Here is a 23,633-nt window from a genome sequence, read left to right as displayed (position 1 = left end):
AACCATATGTAGTATTGGACAACCTAAGACAGGTACGGTCCTGCAAGGTCCCTAAGCCACATGCTTTGTTGTTTAATTAAACAGAGAGGGGGAGATGTTGAGAGCCACAGCCTAAGCGGCCCCAGCAAACTTCCAGCTGATTGGCTCCTCTGTGGTGACACTCATTGGGCTGTTTCCCCACCCTTTCAGACCACAGAGGTGCTCATTGGGGGACACTTTTGGCTCTGCCCACACGACCCAGCCAATCAGCCTCAAGAGCGGGAAGGGGGGAAGGTTGAGAGGCTCGCCCGAAGCCGGTGGTGGCAGTTGGGATCTGAGGGAATACCTGAAGAGCTCCTGTGGTGCAGCGTGTGCATTCTAAAAATAAAGTTCATTCCTGCTTGATAAGTGGCTCGTGAATTGTGCCCAGCCAGACTGCGGCAGAAGGGTGTGGCAGAAGGAAGCATCTCAGGACATGGCAACCAGGAAACAGAGAGAGAGCTCTGCTCACCAGGGACGAAATATAAATTCTAAAGATGTACCCCTAGTGATCTACTTCCTCTGGCCATTCCCTACCTGCCTACAGTTATCACCTGAGTAACCCACATCAGTGGATTAATCCACTAGTTAGGTTATATCTCTCATAATCTAATCATTTCACCTCTGAGTATTCTTGCATTGTCCCACACATGAGCTTTTGGTGGACAACTCATATTTAAATCATAACAGCAGTACACATTCTCCTATTGATTAGTAACAGAAATGAGTCTAGTATACCACATAGGATGAAGAAGAGCAGCCTCTTTATCATGGGACTTTCCATCAGCTCAATCAAATAACTTGGTCTTCACTTATAGGTAGTTTTGCCAACTGGCTAGCCCCTTATTTTTATAGTCCATATAACCAAATTACTTTGATACAAAAAAAAATGCATTTCCAAGACCCATTCACCTGTTTAGTATCATGTCTTCTCATTTTTCCATTTTTCTAAAGTGACTAAAATTCTTTATTTAATTACATATGAATATGCATTAAAGACATCAGAATGAAATACTTTTTCATTCTTCGGAGTTAAATTCCATTTTTCTATTCTATGGGTGTTTAGGTAGGAATGGGTAATCCAAACTGTTATATTTAAAACCGATTATTTCTGAAATTCTTCAGAAATAATTCTATGCACTTTGTTTACAGATAATCTTTTCAGTTCAGGCTTGACACATATAGACAAATGTGTGCCAACTGTCTCCTTTTCATATTTGAGTGAATAACTGGAAGCAATGTGTGGCAGAAGGGGAAGAGAGGATGGAAGGATTACAAGTATGCTAATGACTTTGAATATTGCTTCTCCTCCATTCTACTCAAGTGAAAAAAAATCGCTGGTTCTTTATTCCTATTACTCTCCGAAGTACTTTTAAGAGTGTGCACAGTGTCCTTATAAATTCTCAATTGATTCTCATGTGTAAGATGCTTTACCTATCTCTTTCTCAATCATTTTCACCTTAAAAATCTCTAACTTTCCACTTCCTTTATTTTACTTAAATTACATGGTAGCACCAAAGCACACACAAGTCATCACTGAGAAACAAGATTTGTATGAGTTTTCTGAGCCTCAAACAAAAGAGTTATGCTTGAACCCTAGTCCTTTTGACTATGGCATTACTATTCTGGTTTTGGTAATTCAGAGGCTCTGCTTTACAGTTTGGGCTTTCTGCATAATTCTATTTTCCATATATATGAACTATCCCACAAACGTAAATTAATTTGCAAATTCTAGGAATACAACCTTCTGACAACTTTTATTTCTTGGTTAGTAGAGGTGTTGCAGTTTAAGCATGGATATTGATGAGCTAGAACCTCAAAAAAGGGATTCAGAATTATTCCATCTCTCGTTTTCCAATACGCACTGCAAAACTGTCCACAAAATTAATATGTTATAGTGAATATAACCTTTATGTATATCTATATTGCACTAATTTAAAAATCTATAATAGAAGAAAAACTCATAAAATAGAGGGAAAGTAATAGGGGAAGAGAGGAGGGGAAGGAAAGGGAAAGCAATGGGGACTGAATTGGAGCAAATTGTACTTAATTTTTATATAAGTATGTCAAAATGAACCCCAATTTTATGTATAACTATAGTATACCAATAAAAATAAATAATAACAATTTTAAAATTTTGAAAAAGAGCAATTCCCATGGCCAAAAGTTGCAGCAGCTGTGTATCTTACCAAAACTAACATGCTAAAGGTAACTTTCATATTTCTACAAGTTAACATCATCACTAATATTACAAGTATTATTATTATTACTTATTTCAGTGTTGAGTGTGAAGAAACTATCGTTTCTCTAATTTTGTAAATAATAGTTTTGCCATTGAACAAAAAGCATGATGTGGCTAGATTATTTCCCTCAGGGCTTGCAGACACTTTCTGTTGTCCCCAATGTGGTGGCCACATGTTTGTTTTTCAGCTGGCTGAGTGGTAATCCAGAGAGAGTTTAGAGGAAATGAAAGAGAGAGAAAATGAACTAAGCTTTTCATTAGAGTATGTGACAATGAGTTATGTGTCATCTCCCCTGAGATATTTGTATATGTGTATCTGTTTTTAAAAGAAAATGAGTAGTGTTCACCACTACTGTTCTAATCAGTTATTTATATTCTGATAAAACTCTTTTAAGTCTGTTGAAGCTAATTTGAAAAAAAAAAAAAGGTCAACCTCATTCAGTTATCAATTTTTAGTGTTTATGTGTGGAAATCATCACTAAGGTATACCACAATTAAGGGTAAATGTGTCCAAAGAAATGCTTGTAACCAAAATAAATGTATATAGAATTTTACTGTTGGACAATATGTAAAAAAATTAAAATTGTAGCATGAAGGCTTTAACTCACAAAAACAGTATACCTAATGTTTTTAAAGTCCAACTAAAGGAATTATTTGATCAAATATTAAAAATTACAATCAAACATTGTAGTAACTGAGTTGAAAATAGTGCAAATAACTGGAATATTCCAAAAAATCAGAGATTTTTAAACTAGTAAAAGTTCATTCGAAAAGATTTAAGTTAATCTTTGAATATTACAGATAACTAAGAAATGGAGAATCAGCCATACAAAATAGGAAACTTTTTTTTATACCAAGGATTGAACCCAGGGGTGCTTAACCACTAACCCACATCCCCAGCCCTTTTTCTTTTTTATTTTGAGACAGCTATCACTAAGTTGCTAAGGCTGGCTTTGAACTTGTGATCCTCCTGCCTCAGCCTCCCAAGCCACTGGGATTACAGGTATATGCCACTGTGCCTGTCCAGGAACTGCTTTTGCCTGCCACTCTAACGGTATGATTTACATAGCAGAGGTCTTCCCCTAAGAGTCTGTGGTCAAGTAACAGCAGCTTCAGGCTTTTTTTCTGGAGAATAAGCTGAGCCTTTTCAGCTGAGAGATAATTACACTCTATCCCTTCCTGCTTCTCCTATAATTTCATCTGTCTGTCTAAATTGTATACACCTGTTTCTTCTTTTTTTATGCCATCTTCCTTAGTGGGTTTGGAGAAAGTGAGTAATTTTAAGCACTGCCGCAAGTCTCTAAAATGACAGCTAGGGATGTCACTGACTGTTATTTAGAAAATTCACTGTTGACATGAGAGGATTTGTATTTGAATTTTTATCTTCATCATACAAGCAATAGATTTGCCAATCTATTGGCAAGCTTCCGTCTAATATCCCTTTGTGACCAAGGATGCTGTGTGGTCATGAGCAAAGCAAATCTAATTTGACTCAAAAAGAGCCAAACCATCATCCTGGACTCAGAATCATGTGATTTGGTTAATTGAAAGAACCACAACCCCCTCAGTGTCAGTCAGAGTTCTTAGGTGGCAAACAACAGAAATTGATTCTGACTATGTTAAGCCACAAAGTAATGCATTGGAAAAATTGAAAGAAAAGCTAAAGAATTAGGTCTTAGAATGTACCACTCAGGGGGGATTTACATTCAAGCCCTAACATATACTTTCTTTCATAATGACAGGGGCAATAATTTTGACCATGTGTCTTTCTACTTAGATTTAAATTCTAGGAAGATGGTTTGATTAGCCAAACTAGGATTTCTAGACCCTTGCTTGAATTGGGGGAAATATCATGAAAGCTCAGACAGTCCCACCATGCCACTGAGGAGGGGAAATTTCCCAAAGAACATACAGTTGTTTTTAACAGAAAGAAAAGGAAAATGGATGTGAAGAGGTCAAATCAGCAGATGTATACCATACTACCAAAATATAGTGATTTGTTATGGAAAGACAGAGACCAACAGAAACAGGTGAATATCCAAATATATGCAGACAGCTCAGAGATGAGATCAATAAATGTCATTAAAGTCCGGTAGTATTTTTTCTTTGAAATGACTCCAGCACTGCCCAATATTGAATGGTATGTGAATAACTAGTCTATGAAGCATCTCTTTCCAGTCAGCATAGTTTAATCTGCCCTCCCATTCTCCTTGTGGCCACTCCCACTCTCTTCTTTTTACCAACTCTGAACTCCAGGGTTGTTTCTTTCACAAACCATTTGTTTGGGTTGGAAAATAAATCAAACACTATGGTATACGTTATTGACTTTCAATATTTAACAGTGGTGATTTAAACTTCTTAAATCAAAAGTCTAATTAGATGTAGGAAAGACAAAGAAAAAAGTCAGATAAAAATGTTTATTTGAGAATGCCTTCTGTGTACTCTCCTAGGCAGACTTGCTCTAGTTCCCTGGTCTGTGGTGGAAATGAAGGATGATTTTTCATTTCACTCAAGTACCAGGCCGGCATTTTCAAAACGAGGTTTATTCAGTGGTTCAGCATTAGCAAGCTTTGTTCTCTGTAAAATTTGACTTTTTGTTATTAAAGTATTCACTGTAGGAAACAGATTTGTAACCCATTTCTCATATTACCTACCCTCAGAAAAACAAAATTTGATATCCTGGGGTTTATTTGCTGAGGGCTCTGCCCATAAATCGAGTGAGTGTACATTGGGAAATCTGTCTGGTTAACTCCTTTATGGATGTGCATTAGTCACAACCGCCCCCCCCCCACAACACACACTTTCGCCCCCAGCACCTCCCCACCTCCTGACTTCCCGCCTCTCCAGGGCTGGTGACCTAATAGCATTTTTCTCCATGCATATTTTGGCTTCGTCCCATGGCCTGGCTGCCTCCGTCTGTCTGAGTCTTTTGAAATTCCTGCATGTTCGCCCCAGATTAAGCCGACCGTGTCTCAGGATGTGTGTTCCGTTTTGTTCTTTCCCCTTAACGCTCCCAGTGCAACGTGTCTGGGGGGGGGGGGGAGGAGGACAGGACAGGGAGAAGAGGGAGGGGCAGAGACGAAGAGCTGTCCGCCTTGCACGTTTCCAATCTCATTACGTGAACAAATAGTGGAGGGGCAGCAGGGCCAGAACAGCTTGTGTAACTTTGCAAACGTGCCAGAAAGTTTAAAATCTCTCCTCCTTCCTTCACTCCAGACACTGCCCGCTCGCCGGGACCGCCGCGCCGCTCCCCGTGGCTTTCCAGAAGGACTGGGAAAGGGGAAAGACGGGTGCCACGTCCGAGGAGCTGCTCTGCCTGTCTAAAGGGTCTCCAGCCCACCGTTGGCACTGCTTTGTGGGTACTGAGATAACGGCACTCTGTTCGCCTTCCTGTTTAAAGATTTCTGCCTCCTTCGCGTGATTTGAGTCCCGTTTTAACTTTTTCTGAGAGCCAAGATCTCCTGTAGAGGAGACAATCCGGTGAAGATGCGCTTCGCCTGGACCATGCTCCTCCTGGGGCCGCTGCAGCTCTGCCCGCTCCTGCGCTGCGCCCCGCAGGCCCCTGGTCAGCAGCAACCACCGCGTGAGCCACCGGCGGCTCCGGGAGCCTGGCGCCAGAGGATCCAATGGGAGAACAACGGGCAGGTGTTCAGCTTGCTGAGTCTGGGCTCACAGTACCAGCCGCAGCGCCGCCGGGGCCCCAGCGCCGCCGCCGCTGGAACAGACGGTGCCGCCGCACCGCAGCCGCGCACGCCGATCCTGCTGCTCCGGGACAATCGCACCGCCGCAGCACGGGCGCGAACCGCCAGCTCGTCAGGGGTCGCCACAGGTCGCCCCAGGCCCGACGCCCGCCACTGGTTCCAAGCCGGCTATTCATCTTCTGGGACCCGCGACGCTGGCGCCTCGCGCGCAGGTAACCGGACGGAGCCAGAACAGCTCCCGGAGCTCAGTAACCTGCGGCCGCCCAGCCACGTGGACCGCATGGTGGGCGACGACCCGTACAACAACCCCTACAAGTACTCTGACGACAACCCTTACTACAACTACTACGATACGTATGAGAGGCCCCGGCCTGGGAGCAGGTATCGACCCGGATACGGCACCGGCTATTTTCAGTACGGTAAGCACCCCCAATCCCCAGGACAGCCAGAGTGCACCAGGTCCCCAACTATGTGGCTCCTCTACGTGGCTGTCTGGGCGCGGCGGGCCCCGGTCCCTGCTGATTCGACCCCTCCCCCCAAGCCTGCAGAGCCAGCTCTGGAATCTGGTGCAAACCGCACGGCTGGCTCCTTCTGCTTATTTTTCGATTTGCTTCTCAGCCGGGGGTGTAGCAAATTCTCTGGCTTCCCCCAGCCCTACCCTGCAGTCCTGGTGGGCTAAGGATGACAGGGATCTGAAGGGACCCGGACCCGGAGTAACGAGGCGCTTGTTGCCTGCTGTCATTTAGGTCTCCCGGACCTGGTGCCCGACCCTTACTACATCCAAGCATCCACATACGTGCAGAAGATGGCTATGTACAACCTGAGATGCGCTGCGGAAGAAAACTGTCTGGCCAGGTACCAGCTGGGATCTCGGTGGCCCGGCTCCCCCACCTTGGTGCCTGCTTCTCATTACTTCTGTTCAGGCAGACCAGACCTAGGAAATGGGACAAAGGCTAGGAATAGATAAAGTGATACGTGACCTTCTGGGCATGTTGACCTGCATGAAGAATTAAAAGTTTTAAAGTTTCTATAGATTTGTCACAAATTGTGGTGGACCTAATCCTTATTCTGGAGACTGGTAGTCTCATATTTTTTTTCTAAGATTCTTAAACTTTAGAAGTAATAACTTTTTATAAACCAACTGTACAGAAATGTAGAAAAACATATTGTAACAAGAAGGGCTTGTTACTATTCCCTTAGAAGATTGGAGGTAAAATTGTCATTGTGGCACCCTCATTGGTAAACCCAAAGTTTTCCCTTTTTGTTTCAGGTCTAACTGAGTTGTTTTGATATTACTTCAGCCAGAATAAGACCATGAGCAGCTTTGTTTTGCCTTTAGTCCTAAAATACAATAGCTATTAGGATATTAGTTCTCTGAGTTTGCATCTAGGAACCAGCAGAGGGAGCAAAAGATGTTTTGATGGGTCCCATAAATATGTTAACATTAAAATAAGGTCAGGGATAGTATTAGAATATACACTCACATGAAATATGTTAGTTGGAGCACAGTGCTGATCACTTGTACATTTCTTCCACATTGTACCTTTGCAATTGTCAGGGTAGGAATAGAAGAAATTCAACCTCATTTTCATTCCTAAGTCTTGTGTCACTCACACCATTGTCTTCCTCATGATATTACAATAGTTTCCTTGTTTTGAAGATGTGAAGTTGCAAAATTATTTAACTAAGTTATGTGTGTTCTTTTAGAGTCATTTTCTCACTTTATTTCTTAGTTATCTGTTTAAAAGAAAATATTTTGTTAAATTCAAAGTTCCTAATAATTATAGATCATTTTTAATTTGGGATAATTTCCACCTCAGTTGTTCTTATGTTTAAACTTGATACAAAGTTGGTTTCTCACACATAGATTTTTAGTGCAAGTTTTATTATGTTGTCACTTTTAAATTCTGAATTTTCACTGTTGTCTTTCATTCACTCAGTCATGAAGTATTCATTGAGTTCTGAGTACCCCAGAACTGATGGGAGCTTGGCATTCAGCAATAAACAAAATAAACTGAACACCCTAACCTCTTGGAACTGATGGTGAAAGGATATAATATATGATGGAGAAGTTTTGTCTTAAGTTAAAAGTCTGTGAATATAATAATGTTTCTTTTTTCAAAATCACAGTTCAGCCTACAGAGCAGATGTAAGAGATTATGATCACAGGGTGCTGCTAAGATTTCCCCAAAGAGTAAAAAACCAAGGAACATCTGATTTCTTACCAAGTCGTCCAAGATATTCCTGGGAATGGCACAGTTGTCACCAGTAAGTACATGGGCTTCCTGACTTCTGAGTTGCTCTTTCATTTTTCAGATGATTATTGATGTGACAAATACAAGTCTTAAGTCTTATCCAAAAAGAGAAATTTGTTAAGATTTGTATTTAGAATTGTTTCTAAAATTTGACACAATCAAATAAGTCTGTTTTTAAGATCCTTCCACCAGTGAAACCATTATCTTTTGAACTAAAACTTCAAGCACAGCTTTATCAAGACTTGAGAAGGCATAGCAATTGACTTCAATAACATTTACTCCAATATAGTTAGGATTTCTAAAAATGTTGATTACAGTCCAGATCATCTACAGTTAGCATTAAATAACATTTATTAAAACCACACATAGTTATCAAAAGGATCAGAGACCATTCTCAAAGGAAGATGTAAATTACATACTCCATAAGTTGAAAGTGACTTTTTCCATCTTTCAAAAGAGCTATATCAATCCCAGAGTGAATGCCCCTGATCCATACTAAATATAAGGATTTTTCACATAAGGTAATGCCATCATCTGCCTTGTTGTTCTTAACTGCCAGGAAATCCTGATGTTTGGCCTTAAACTTTCTGAAATTCGAGCCACTTCTTAGTGTCTTTTCCTTATGTGAAAATATGAATAGCTCAACATCTTCTACCTAACAAAATGAGAAAAATAGATAGGAGCTTTCTAATTTTTCAGATAAAATAGAAATATTTCATTCCTAAGTAAAAGCTTATGAAGTTTAAATAATAGTGGTGGGTAAAACATGCCATTATTTCCCTATTGCATTTTAATAATGATTTTTAAATATGTGAGAATTCTATTTTTAAAAATCTCCAAAAACCTTCCAGAGTCATGTGCTGCTTCTTTTTTGGAATGAGGCATCGGCATTGGCAGCCAACAGAAATATATTAGAGAAAAAAATGGCAAAAAAATGGCTATTTTTATTTAAGGACATATAATTTTCTCTTTATATTTAATATTCAAAGATAAAATAGGGTGTAAATAAAAAGCAAAAAATACCCAAACTAAGTCTGTTATCCTAGTAGCAATGTTAAAAGCTAATAATTTTGATAGATGTCTGTCCAGGGAAAATGGAGGAATCTAGCATGAATCTCTCTTAAAGAAGATAAACTTGACCCCATTTACGATGTGAATCCAAATTTGTGAGCCAACAAATTACTGTCCTCTTGGCTTTGTCCGTATGCAGCTGACCACTGTTTCTTTGTTTTGTGGGACACTAGACATTACCACAGCATGGACGAATTCAGCCACTATGATCTGCTTGATGCCAACACACAGAGGAGAGTGGCTGAAGGTCACAAAGCAAGTTTCTGTCTTGAGGACACATCCTGTGACTATGGCTACCACAGACGCTTTGCATGTACAGCACACACACAGGTAAGCTGGCACCCTGAAATCAAAACCCACAGGTTTTAGAGACAAAAGTAGCACACTGTTTTCTTTCTTTCCATCTCCTTTTATAAATGACTTCATTCTGAGTTCATTTTGTCAAGATGAAAAATAATATGAGAAAAGGTAAGTGATGCATGTTACTTTTAAAGTGTTTCCAACTTTGCATGTGACCCCTTCTCACTGTCACAGGAGGTCAATATGTATCCACGATAATATGTTCCACAATGAGAAGCCGAAGTTTACTTTCTGCAAATGTCTGAATGGTTCATAGCATCTGCACCCATTCTGTAGTCTTTAATTGATTATATACGACTTTAAAAAAATATACCTCTGCTCCCTGAAAAGCCATTCTTTTTTTTTCCAACTTTTATGCTTAAAATAGAATAGTGATTGAGGCTAGCAAAAGGAGAGGAAATAAGTTTCTTAGAAAGCACTTTAAACACTCTCTCTTTTAATAATGCAAGTAAGAACAGAAGGACACGTTTTTTCCTCCACACACATATATTTAATCCTACAGTATAATTGATGTCAGATGTTCTTTGGATGATTTTTTAAAAATAGTGCTGAACTAAGCAGTTTGTATGTCTTATAATTGGAAAATGTGTGTCAGTTAAAAGCCATGCCAGTATTTCCATATGAAACCCTAATTTGTAAAAGGACATTATAATTTTACTGCAGCCCAAATCTTGGCAAGGAGCATTAAATGCATATAATCCAGGACACAAAAGAATCAGCAGCTGGCAACTTGGGAAGCAAATTTCAGGTCTGTGGCAGGAAGCTTTCTGGTGACCTAAATGTTACCATTACTTCTTTCTCTGAGTTTAGACCATCATAGCAATTGGAAGGGAAGAAGGTTAAATTAGACATATGTGTGTGGGTTGGGGGATAGTACTTATTCTTCAAGCAAAAGGAGATGTAACCTACCCACATACTCTACATGTGTTTATATAGATTTTATTTCCATTCATTTATGAAGTCCCATAGCATCTGGTGTGCAGTGGACCTGGAGTTTATTCTCCCTTTTAAAAAACAGTTTGGATAGCTCACTCTGAGATAAAGTATTTGAATCTGGTATTGTAGGTATTTATAGCATTCCTAGTGCTTCCATTCCTTAAAGTGACCCACTTCATTTTATTTGGTAGCTTTCTTGTCAATCATCCTCTGTATATGTATTACTCAACAATTGTGCACCAGCTCTGGCATTATGAATGATTTATGTATTTGTTTTTTTTTTCAGTAGATCAGTGTCTCTTGCCCATGAACTTCATTTAAAGGAAAAAACATTTTCCCAAACCTCAAATGTTGGCTTAGATTAGTTTTATTATAAACCTTCTGAAATGTATTCAAGTGTAAAACTATGTATAGCTTCTATATATTTATACTCTTACTAATTCATGTTCTTAGACTCCAAGTTTATATAGTAAATATATACAAAACTAAATATAGTCACCTAATCTCTTTACCCTAATATAGTAAAAAGTTGTGCTTTGCAAAAACCAAATAACTAATTTAGATAGCCAGGGCTAGGATTCATATTTAATCTGTTTTAAAATTTTGCCTTTGAATACATGAAATACCTATATGCTTAATCGTCTCTTTTCCAGTTTTATGTTTGCCAATTCAAAAAACCAGAGCTCATGCTTAAATTCTGCTAGCTAATCCTAGAGTGCCAATTCCAGCATTTATATTTGTTTATTCATTTATTATTTTTATTGATTTTTTAAAATAATAAATGACAGCAGAATGCATTACAAATTTTGTTACATGTATACAGCACAATTTTTCCTATCTCTGATTGTATTATTTTTGAGATGTGATCTCACTATGTTGCTCAGGCTAGTCTGGAACTCCTGAGCTCAAGAGATCCTCCCACCTCAGCTTCCTGAGTAGCAGAGATTACAGGTCTACAGAGATTACATGTCTACCACACACCTGGCTAATTCCATTGTTTTCAAAGCAGTTTTGTTCATTTAAATGACTAATATTAAGGGCTGGGGTTGTAGCTCAGTGGTAGAGCACTTACTTCACACGTGTGAGGAACTGGGTTCAATTCTCATTGAAAAAATTTAAATAATAAAGATATCGGGCCCATCTAAAACTAAGAAAAATAAATAAAAATAATTAAAAGAGAATTATTAAAATTTGTCTTCAATAGCTATCTAATCCAATGAATCCTTTATAATATCATGAATGTAGTAGTAGTAGTAATAACAACAATAGCAGCAGCTAACACATGTATGATGTACCAGAATCAGAATTATGTGCATTATCACACCAAAAAAAATAATTCTTCATTATGTATTAACTACTCCACATAGATGACATTTACTACTCAACATAGATGAAATATGGACCAAGGTAGGATTCCAGACAATAATTGTGGAATGTGGTTTTCCCTGCTGAAGTTCAGGTACTTTTGAGTTTGACTTGTCTGTGCTATCACGTGCTATATGACAGCACAGTTCTCACCACACTCTTCCCAAATCTAGCTACAGCCAAACCAGTTAGTGAAGCACACTAAGGTGATTTTGCTATCTGTTTGATTACCAAAGTTATTTTAAGCATCTAAAAATATAAGAATTAAAATTTCTTGTGAAGAGCTAATAGAAATAATATATTCCCCGGATTCCAATTTTTGTTTCTTTTTATCCTGGGCCATCCAAGACACTTATTTATTTTTGACCTGAATATCTCAGCAAGTGGAATGTGTGGCATTTGCTAGTTTAGGTGTATGTCCATTCATTCAACAAAATATCTTAGTGATTATGTGAAATAGGGTATAGTATGGTAGTTAATGTCAGGCACTCTGGATCCTGTTTACTTAAACAAGCTCAATCATTTACGAGTTATAATTTAGAGAAAATACTAGCACCTTCTTCATATAGTTATGAGAATTTAATTTACATATGCAGCACGTTTAAAATAGTTTCTGGCACATAATAATAATAAATGTTAGCTAATCAAAGATGCAACATAGACTCTACCCTTAGGGAACTTACAACCTCTAATTAGATATATTCTTACATAGTATGATCGTAATCCAGAGAAGAAATGGATAACATTGCAAAAACTATCCATTACAAAAATATCAAGGGTACTCTAAATATAAGAAGGTCATTTCTAAGAGGGGAAAATGGGAGAGAGTTTCATTAATAAGACATTTGAGTTAATTGCCAAGTGACCTTTATTCCTGCTCTGGTAATATTCCAGAATTTTGGTGGAGGACTATTTTATCACTTAAGATTGTATTTATCACTGGTAAGTAGTGACAATTTTAAGAAGGCAGGTATATTTCTACTTATTTTAGTACTGTGTCTTTTTCAACCAGAGGTGCTATGAAGCTGGGTAATATATACTATAGTTTTATATCAAGCACTTTATAAATACTAACTGAAAATTTAATTTACAAATAACAGCGTATACTTTAGCACAGTCTGACCATTCACCATCATTTTAGGTGTTCTGTTTTGTTTGTTTTAGGGGTTGAGTCCTGGCTGTTATGATACCTATGCTGCAGACATTGACTGCCAGTGGATTGACATTACAGATGTACAACCTGGAAACTACATTCTAAAGGTAGAGGCCTTGGCAAATATGTAATTTTTAATTGAAATTAATAGGCACCATTCTGTAGAATCAGATGATGATAAATCATGTTTTTGGAGACAATTTCTAAGTAATATAGACATATGAAAATATTCTTATTTTAAAGAACGTCATAGGAAGTTATACTGTTTCCTTCCATAATGTCTGTAGAGTTTAACCACTTGCTTATCTTAAATTCCCTTCCCAGCTTGTGTTAGCTAAATCACTTGCTAATGATTCCCGCATAATAGCTCTACAGAAATAGAAGGGAAAATGAGTACATAATGATGATGAAATCTTTAGCACAGATGCTGTTTGTGTTGCCTAGGTCAGCGTCAACCCCAGCTACCTGGTGCCTGAATCAGACTATACCAACAATGTTGTGCGCTGTGACATTCGCTACACAGGACATCATGCTTATGCCTCAGGCTGTACAATTTCACCGTAAGTCCTGTTTGCCTAATTAAGTAATTTTCTTTACGAAAAAGTTTTATTTTTATTTTTTTTTTTGGCCAGGTATTATACAAACATGTGCCTGTTTCAACTACTATAGCTTTCACTGTAAAGAAACCAAAGATCAAAATTGTTACATAGAATCAGTGCTATCACATAATTAGAACTGATTTTGTGTGTCTGTGTGTGTGTGTGTGCGCGTGTGTGTGTGTGTGTGTGTGTGTGTGTGTGTGTGTGTGTATAGAAAAGTGAGGACATACTATGGTTTTAGTCAACCTAAAACTCAGTTTTCAAAATAAGACATACACATAGAACAAAGTGTTTACCCAGAAAGCTTGTGTGGTTCAGTATGTTAAAGTATTCAAAATGCAGTGCAGGTGAGATCATAGGAGCTCAATTGAGTTTCCTGGCCCTTCATACTCAGTGAAGGGGCTTTGAAGAAAGTCCTGGAGTTCTTCAAAGTACATTTCGAAAATCACTGTCTTTGGGTACAAGACAGTGATGAAGAGACCAGATGAACAGATGAAGAGACCAGATCCCTGGTCTGTGGAAACCCAGATTTCATAGGTTTATTTTTAGAACCACAGGTATTAAAGGGATATACACAAAAGGAGAGGAAATTCTTGGTCTTGAAACCCTTTTCTGAATGAAGGCATAGAAGGAATCCTATCTACAAATGTTAACTAGGAGGTATTTTGATGAAAATAATGACACAGTTGGACAGGATTGCCTGCTTGCCAGTCTGTCCTGTCCCGAGCTATTATACTGCCTGTTCCACTCTTGCTGGGTAATAGATCATAACTGTATATGCACCCTTACCTTATACTTCCAATAATTGGACGACCCATAAGGTGGTACTGAACATGCATCTGCTTTGTTTTGATGGAGTGGTACTGGTATCTTTGAGTCATGCAGAAATGTATAGCATGATTTCATATGGAAGCTGGGACAGGGGTTTGCTGCACGTGAACCTATAGTTTGGTGGCTTTTCCAGGCCCATGTAAAGTCTGGTTGTGCCAATTTTGCCCTACACCTGGGCTCCTGGCCAGGAGGAAAGTGGAGCCTAAACTAGCCCTTGGTCTATCCACAGAGCAATGCAATATTATTTGGGGTTGCATACACCCTGGAAGAGCCACTTTATTCACATAAAGGAGTAAGCATGAGCTTTACAAGTATCGCCACATCATTAGAGATAGATGAGGCCCATGACAGCAAAGGAGTGGTACTGAAAAAAAAATCAAATATATTCTTCTGAACATGCTGGTTCTATGGCCTATTGTGTGTGCAGTTTGTTATAGAATAACCAAAATTCCCATAGTATCAGTGTAATTTAACCCCAAATGATTTAAGGTGAAATTGGTGGATTAGTTAATTCCTTTTATTTTTTATCATTCCTTAAGTTATTTACTCATTCTCCATTTACTTACTTACTTGTTCTTTCACTATTGTACTGTGTGTGTGTTAAGGTCCCAAAGTAGATATTAGAGAGTAATGCAGAGATAAATAAATATAACTCCAAGCCCCTATACTGTTTCCCTGTAGACATATTACAGAGATTCCAGTATATTACTTATGAATCTCTTGGTTAATGTTTGTCCCCTGCCCCAGTCCATGAAGACCAGGTTCTAACTGCCTGTCTTGCACTGTATACCTACCTGTTGACTGGGACAGGCCTGTCACCTTGCAGCCTCCCACTCAATACATAATTAACAAACAAATCAAATAACCCTATCTCTCAAGGACTTTAGTATTAAATGGAGTGAGTGAGAGAAATACACACAAAAATGTAATAGAGCCAGGTGCGGTGGTGCATGCCTGTAATCCCAGCAGCTTGGGAGGCTGAGGCAGGAGGATCATGAGTTCAAAGCCAGACTCAGCAATAGCAAGGCACTAAGCAACTCAGTGAGACCCTGTCTCTAAATACCAAAAAAAAAAAAAAAAAAATGGAATGGGGATGTGGCTTAGTGGTTGAGTGCCTCCCTCTGCCTTCAATCCCCAGTACACACGCCAAAAATGTAATAGAGAGACAAAACAAAAAGTCCCATGAAGGTAAATTAACATGCACTGAGACTGGAAGGACTTCTACTACAGAAGTTTGGTGACTCATTATATTACAGGCCTTCCAGTAAGTGTAGGTCCCAAGAGGTGACTCTTGCTATGTAGGATGTGTCTTTACTTTAAATCAGTAGAATCCATTTAGTATTTTCAGATATCTGAAACAAATGGAAACTGTTATATTGCTCCAGCAATACTGTGACTCTATAAGAGGGATTCCTCCTGTGGCCACCTGCTTAGTTATTTTTAATTCACCAATGATTGCTGACTACAACTAAAATGCAAGAGAAGGTAGTTGAGGTGGAATTTTAATAAGTAATATTGATCAGAGGAAAATATGAAGAATTGAAATAACCCATGGTTAGTGACTCATAGTAAAATATAAGCTCATACTTACTTTATGAGTGGGAAATCAGGGAAATATAGCCTTTTTGACTTGAGAAAAATCTGTCCCCTTCAGGAGAATGATGTTGCCTCTTCTATATTTTGACTTTCATCTCAGGCCTCCTTTGCTAGAGATCAGAGTTCAGAGGAAGTGGAGATTTCTTTGGGCTGAGATTCAGTAGTGGCTTTAGGTCTGTATTCGAATTGGGCCTTGAAGCCTCAAGACCGCACTCAGGGGAGATAAGGAAAAATAAAATACTTGGGAATCAACCTAATAAAAGAGGTGAAGGATTTATACAATGAAAACTACAGAACCCTAAAGAGAGAAGTAGTAGAAGATCTTAGAAGATGGAAAAATATACCCTGTTCATGGATAGGCAGAACTAACATCATCAAAATGGCGATATTACCAAAAGTTCTCTATAGGTTTAATGCAATGCCAATCAAAATCCCAACGGCATTTCTTGTAGAAATAGATAAAGCAATCATGAAATTCATATGGAAAAACAAAAGACCCAGAATAGCAAAAGCAATTCTAAGCAGGAAGTGTGAATCAGGCGGTATAGCAATACCAGATTTCAAACTATACTACAGAGCAATAGTAACAAAAAGAGCATGGTACTGGTACCAAAACAGGCGGATGGACCAATGGTACAGAATAGAGGACACAGAGACTAATTCACAAAGTTACAACTGTCTTATATTTGATAAAGGGGCTAAAAGCATGCAATGGAGGAAGGATAGCATCTTCAACAAATGGTGCTGGGAAAACTGGAAATCCATATGCAACAAAATGAAACTGAATCCCTTTCTCTCGCCATGCACAAAAGTTAACTCAAAATGGATCAAGGAGCTTGATATCAAATCAGAGACTCTGCGTCTGATAGAAGAAAAGGTTGGCTCCGATCTACATATTGTGGGGTCAGGCTCCAAATTCCTTAATAGGACACCCATAGCTCAAGAGTTAATAACAAGAATCAACGAATGGGACTTACTTAAACTAAAAAGTTTTCTCTCAGCAAGAGAAACAATAAGAGAGGTAAATAGGGAGCCTACATCATGGGAACAAATCTTTACTCCTCACACTTCAGATAGAGCCCTAATATCCAGAGTATACAAAGAACTCAAAAAATTAGACAATAAGATGATAAATAACCCAATCAACAAATGGGCCAAGGACCTGAACAGACACTTCTCAGAGGAGGACATACAATCAATCAACAAGTACATGAAAAAATGCTCACCCTCTCTAGCAATCAGAGAAATGCAAATCAAAACCACCCTAAGATACCATCTCACTCCAGTAAGATTGGCAGCCATTCTGAAGTCAAACAACAACAAATGTTGGCGAGGATGTGGGGAAAAGGGTTCTCTTGTACATTGCTGGTGGGACTGCAAATTGGTGCGGCCAATTTGGAAAGCAGTATGGAGATTCCTGGGAAAGCTGGGAATGGAACCACCACTTGACCCAGCTATTCCCCTTCTCAGATTATTCCCTGAAGACCTTAAAAGAGCGTACTACAGGGATACTGCCACATTGATGTTCATAGCAGCACAATTCACAATAGCTAGTCTGTGGAACCAACCCAGATGCCCTTCAATAGATGAATGGATAAAAAAATGTGGCATTTATACACCATGGATTATTACACAGCACTAAAAAATGACAAAATCATGGAATTTGCAGGGAAATGGATGGCACTAGAGCAGATTATGCTAAGTGAAGCTAGCCAATCCCTAAAAAACAAATGCCAAATGTCTTCTTTGATATAATGAGAGCAACTAAGAACAGAGCAGGGAGGAAGAGCAGGAGGAAATGATTAACATTAAACAAAGACACGAGGTGGGAGGGAAAGGGAGAGAAAAGGGAAATTGCATGGAAATGGAAGGAGACCCTCATTTGCTATACAAAATTACATATAAGAGGTTGTGAGGGGAATGGGAAAATAAACAAGGAGAGAAATGAATTACAGTAGATGGGGTAGAGAGAGAAGATGGGAGGGGAGGGGAGGGAGGATAGTAGAGGATAGGAAAGGTAGCAGAATACAACAGTTACTAATATGGCATTATGTAAAATTGTGGATGTGTAACCGACAAGATTCTGCAATCTGCATTTGGGGTAAAATTGGGAGTTCATAACCCACTTGAATCTAAAGTATGAAATATGATATGTCAAGAGCTTTGTAATGTTTTGAACAACCAATAAAAAAAAAAGGGAAGAGCATTTGGGAGGAGGCCCTGTTACGGGCAGCTACATGGCAAGAGGATGATGAAGGACATATTTACAAAAAGCAAGTCTTCTAGTTTGGCTGAGCATAAGTGTCATGGTGTTAAGAGTTGGGTAAAAAGGATAAAAACATCACTTGGGACGAGATCAAAGGGAACACTGAGAGCAAGAAGTTTGAACTTTATTTTCTGGAGGCCATGGGGGAATTTTTGAACTTTTTGAGCAAAAGGTAGAATTTGCCTAAAGCCATGTGGTCAGCCTGGTGGCTTTGTGTGTGGGATTCCCATGCTGGCATTATTGTACTATTTTTTAAAATTTAATTACATATCACTGTCAGTTCACTGGTTGTTATTTATGCCAAGCACATTCTTGAGGGCATTCTGTTTGACGTAAAAAGCAGCCAGTAAGTATGTGCCACGAAGGTGCCACCCCCCACCTCATTTTCTCATTGAAAACAAAATGTATGGACCTGGTGACTCCAGACAACTTTTGGTTCTAATATACTAATGATTAAGTTCTCTTCTCACAAGACTTACTGTTTGGAAATTGATAGTTTATGGTTTGGATTTAAGTGCATTTTTACCTCTTTAAATGGTGATGTATGATAACCATTTGAATAAAAGAATAGCTGATTGACTGTACTTAACCAGTCTCTGCCTGTTAATGCATCATTCAACATCCAGAGCCATGTGGATACAGATGAATGCAAGATGATGAGAGGCCATGACTGCTTCTTGGTGGAGTGCCACTCTCGTTCCATGGAACAAATTTGCCTGGTTAGGGTATGGGTCTCATGAGTTCTGCTTCACTTTTGATTGTTTCAGGGGTTATATCTTTGATGTTAGATGTCCAGACTGTAGGCATCAGCATAGATTCTCTGCTCTTGACATAAATGCTTTTATCAAATAATTGTTAAAATAATGTATTAATGGTAATTTCACAAAATAAGTTTTGCTCAGGTGGAGGGAAATGGCTACATAGATTTTTTTAAAGTTGACTTTAAATGTATCAATTGTACTCATTCATGATATTGTAACCAGTTCATAACTTCTCCTATTTTGTTTTCTTAATCTAGGTATTAGAAAGCAAGCTCAACTCCCAATGGATAAATCAGTGCCTGGTGTTCTGAAGTGGGAAAAAAAAATAGATTAGCTTCAGTAGGGTCTACATATTTTGAAAAAAAGAGAACAGAAAACAAAAAAAAGGAATTTTTGTTTGGACTATTTTACAACAAAGCAAATAACTGGATTTTGAACATTTAAGTCGGAATTATTTAAAAAATTTTAAAATACTTCTTCACAGTACTTGTGAATTAACACAATGTTTCAATTCCATAGTTGCACAATTGGCTCTTTCAAAGAAATACAAATGTCTTATGTTCCTTTTGAAATTCTGATACAAAAGGGAAAATAATATTTTGAAGAATGAGCCAAAATTGCTTTGAACTGATTATCCTCTAAAGTGCTGGAACTTGAGTGAAACATAATGGTAATACGCTTGTAGGTGTTTTAGTGTAGATTAATTTAGAAATGATGATCCTACTGTTTAAACAGATATGGACACATTTGGTGCTGAGGAAGGAACAAACACATTACTATTGGTGTCAAGAAATATTATATAGCAGAGGAATGGCAATATATGTATCCAGATAGTTACATCCCTATATAAAAATTATGTTTACAGTTTTTAAATTAGTAGGTAACTTTCTTTCTGTCAAGGGCACAATTTCATTCTGATTTGAGTCAACTTTTGTTTTGGAATGAATTAGGTAATTGAGCTGCCCGATTCCTGTCTGTTATTTGTTGATGCTCCCCTCCACTCTTAGTTTTTCTATAGGCAGAGACATTTTAAAAGTGGCATTCTTAAAATTACCATTCTGAGGACTGATCTACATAGCACATCTGTGTAACTCGGAAGTCATTCTGATGATAGCTAGGATACATCCAGACATGATATACATTTAAGCATATTGAAGTGTAAGCCAAATTACAATTTCCTTGCTGATATGAAAATCATACAAAAAGTCTCAAAAACCACACTGTCTCTCAAATGTTAAAAAAAAGAATGATGAAAAACATGTTAGGATTTTCAACTTTTCTGCATATCTTAAATTTTTAGCTATTAAAAAGAGTAATGCTAAATATCTTTAAATTATCCAGAACAGATGATATAGTATGTGTGCACTATGGGAAAATCATGCTAGGTTATTCAGAATTGGTCATACATGTTTTTGTGTGTCTTAAATGTAGTTCAGATTAACAAGGCACATAGCATTATATATTTTAGGTGTGGATAAGGGAAAAGAAAGTACTTTCTGCAAAACCAAGGAATGCTCCATAATGAGACAGCTGTGATTTTTATTTTAAACTGTGAAACTGTGTGCAACAACAGAATTTGGAAAATCTGTCTTTTTCTTAAATTCAAAAAGTGCAGGAAGAAATCAAGTTAGACTTTTAAGTTAATGGTGCTTTAGCAGAAGTTTTTCCTATATTAACTAGTGTTAAAATCTCAAGTAAGATATTTCCAGTACTAGAATATGTTAGGTAGAGTTTTAAAGTGAGTTGGCATCCTGTCATATATGTCATAGAGTTGTAAAGTCAACACCAATTATGAATAATCATTCTGCGCTCACTGGGTACACAGCATGGTAAAAGGGATGAGAGGTGGACAGTCATCAAGGGACAGATACAGTGGTATGCATTGTCGTCCTTGTTTGTCAGAGCACACAAAGCAAATACAGACAGAATTTTCATTGAGATAGTATTTGAGCTATGAGATAGGTTCTGTGATGTACCTCTTTTTTTCCTTAAATTGCTTTTTAGTCTTAAGATAGTAGAATGATCCTTTCCAATTGTAATCTTTTCTAATAGAGATATTTTAATATACTTGCTTTATTAAATAACAAAAACTACTGTCAGTATTAATACTGAGCCAGACTGGCATCTATAGATTTAACATCTATTGTTTCATTAAGATTATTACCCCTGGATTATAAATTAGCCAATATCATGACCTTTGGATGTATAAGAGAAATCACATTTACAATTATTTCAGTGAGACCCTTTATCTGTCTCTCCATCCATTGCCTTTTGAGGACCTAATAAGCTAGATACTCACAAGTAAGACATTGATACATAAAATAATACTGTCCCTAACCTCAATAAATATGAAAAATGTCATTATCCATTAGGTTCACTTTATTTCATTTTTTAAACAACCTACAGTACATGTCTATAACATTTCAATTTTAGGCACTATTATTTTTCATGACCATGTTTTAAAAAATAAGTTAACAGTTAATGAGTACATGAATGTATATATTTCTAATAATTAAAATATGTTTTGAATTCCTGAAATGTCCACCTTTTAAATATAGCATGTACTCTTTGGTTGATTCTGCAAAAAAATATATTTCAATTAAGAAGCTAAAGATTCTTGCTTATTCCTTATGTGAACATTTCTCCCCTTTCCATCATTCCTCAACACTTACATATAAATGATAAGTTTTGATTTAACACACAATATTTTTTAACCTCATGGGGTCTTGTCTCTGAATAATCCATCAATACTCACAGATAATGACTAGCTGGTAACAATTATCAATCTATTATTAAACTCTAAATTTTTTACAGAAAGGAAGTAGAAATGATATAAAGAATGTTGAGTACTGAGAAGAGACTAGATTTTACAGAAATAAAGCCTGTGAAAAATGGAAAATAATTTAGTGAGTCTACTATCTGACGTATATTATTAAGTGCTCTCATAATTATTCAGACCACATCTGTCTTAAAGATGTCTTGGCCTTTGAGGTGAAGAGTCAGTCTCCCAACAGTGCCATAACATATATGAATATTCAACTTGCCTATTTCCAGAAAATCTTTATATTTTTATACTATAATTTTATTTACAATTTCTATCTAATTATTCACTAGGCATTATTTGTAATAACATTTATTTTGCTCTTTGGAATCTCATAGGAGATTTATAAACATTCCCAATATTTGATATTAGCAGTTCACTAAAATTTTCCTGGAACTTGAGAATTAATGTTTAAGAGACAACATGAAAATATTTATTTCCTGGTCACGATATGTTTCCTTTTAAAAATAACTTTTTTTTGATACTAACAAGAATATTAATAAAAGTACCCTTTTCTATATCTTTTATTTTTAAAATTCATATTCACAATCAAATACATGCAACCCGCAACTTAGATTTCATTCCCAGCCACCCAAAGTACTGGGTCATTTTTGAAAACAGCATTTCATTTATCCTTCAAGTTAAAATGGTGCTGACTTATTTCAACTTGAATGTAAAATGCTTTAAGTCTTAGCTCACGGGTTATAAACAATTAATATAAAACTGTTTGCTGGGAACTAAGTGAGTGTCATTTGGTATTATAATGTTGTTAATAAAATTTTAATTTCTCCCAAATTTTTCAGGAATTCTATCTGTAAAACTTTTGTACCTTTTTGAAGAGCTTTTATTTTAAATGCCCAGACACTGGCTTTATATTCTTTGCATTCTCATATTCTTTTATTATATGCCTATACTATGATTGCAATATTATATAATATAAAATGCCTTGAATAAATGATTTCAAGTGTCAATAGTGGTCATTTGTTGTTATTTTTTAAACAAACAAACCTTGATTTCGGGTGGAGATTTGTTGTTACATATAAATTTAAAAATCTGAATTTCATTTTTAGTTATAATGTTTAAAGCTATATATGTGGTTGGGGTCTTACTTAGCTGCTTTTTGAATTAATAAATTATTTAGTAAGATTATTTGCCTTGAAGCTAATCTAGGATGAACAAAAATCTAGCTGATGTCTTAAAATAGATTCTATTATACATGAATCATACATACTATGCATGAATGTGTCCTAACTTTTGTCACAATTACCAGCTACTTTTAAGGACACAGAGTGGGGATTGCAAAAACAATCATACTCTTCTTTTATGATTTACAAGGAATGCCTATGGACATACTAATATTTACCTAAGGGACACACAATTCTAGCTACAAATTATTTAAAGAGAAACATTGCTATCATAGTCACCTTTAAATTTGCACCAGATTAGCCAGGGAGCTGGCAATCTGAGAGGGCAAACATGTCCCAAACTGTGAGAAGAGTTTGTTAAAGGAATCCACAAAAACAATTCACCCTTAAGTAGCTCTTGCAAGTAAAACAGATGTAAACTTGTGGCTGGCAATTTGCAGAGATGGCAGATATTTCCTTTTTGTCAGAAAAACTTTGCTGCCTTTGTGTTACTTATTTATCTAAATTTTCAAT

The 23,633-nt window shown here is 37.3% G+C and overlaps 1 protein-coding gene across 2 annotated transcripts; it reads left to right on the top strand.

Annotated features, from left to right (window-relative positions):
* Positions 1–5,332: 5,332 nt before the first annotated feature.
* Lox (lysyl oxidase) lies at positions 5,333–22,946 on the top strand. 2 transcript variants are annotated; one of them, XM_078048423.1, is made up of 7 exons: positions 5,335–6,380; positions 6,708–6,816; positions 8,092–8,229; positions 9,461–9,617; positions 13,113–13,208; positions 13,546–13,661; positions 19,412–22,946. In XM_078048423.1, the coding sequence occupies exons 1-7, from the start codon at positions 5,747–5,749 to the stop codon at positions 19,416–19,418; spliced, it is 1,257 nt and encodes a 418-aa protein (XP_077904549.1). In that variant the 5' UTR covers positions 5,335–5,746; the 3' UTR covers positions 19,419–22,946. The 2 variants fall into 2 exon arrangements, with proteins under 2 accessions (XP_077904557.1, XP_077904549.1); XM_078048431.1 differs by lacking the exon at positions 19,412–22,946 and having other exon boundaries at positions 5,333–6,380; positions 13,546–13,665.
* Positions 22,947–23,633: the final 687 nt, after the last annotated feature.

This window comes from Ictidomys tridecemlineatus, chromosome 1 (genome assembly GCF_052094955.1).
Source record: "Ictidomys tridecemlineatus isolate mIctTri1 chromosome 1, mIctTri1.hap1, whole genome shotgun sequence".
Lineage (NCBI taxonomy): Eukaryota > Metazoa > Chordata > Mammalia > Rodentia > Sciuridae > Ictidomys > Ictidomys tridecemlineatus.
This window is presented reverse-complemented; position numbering and strand designations above follow the sequence as displayed.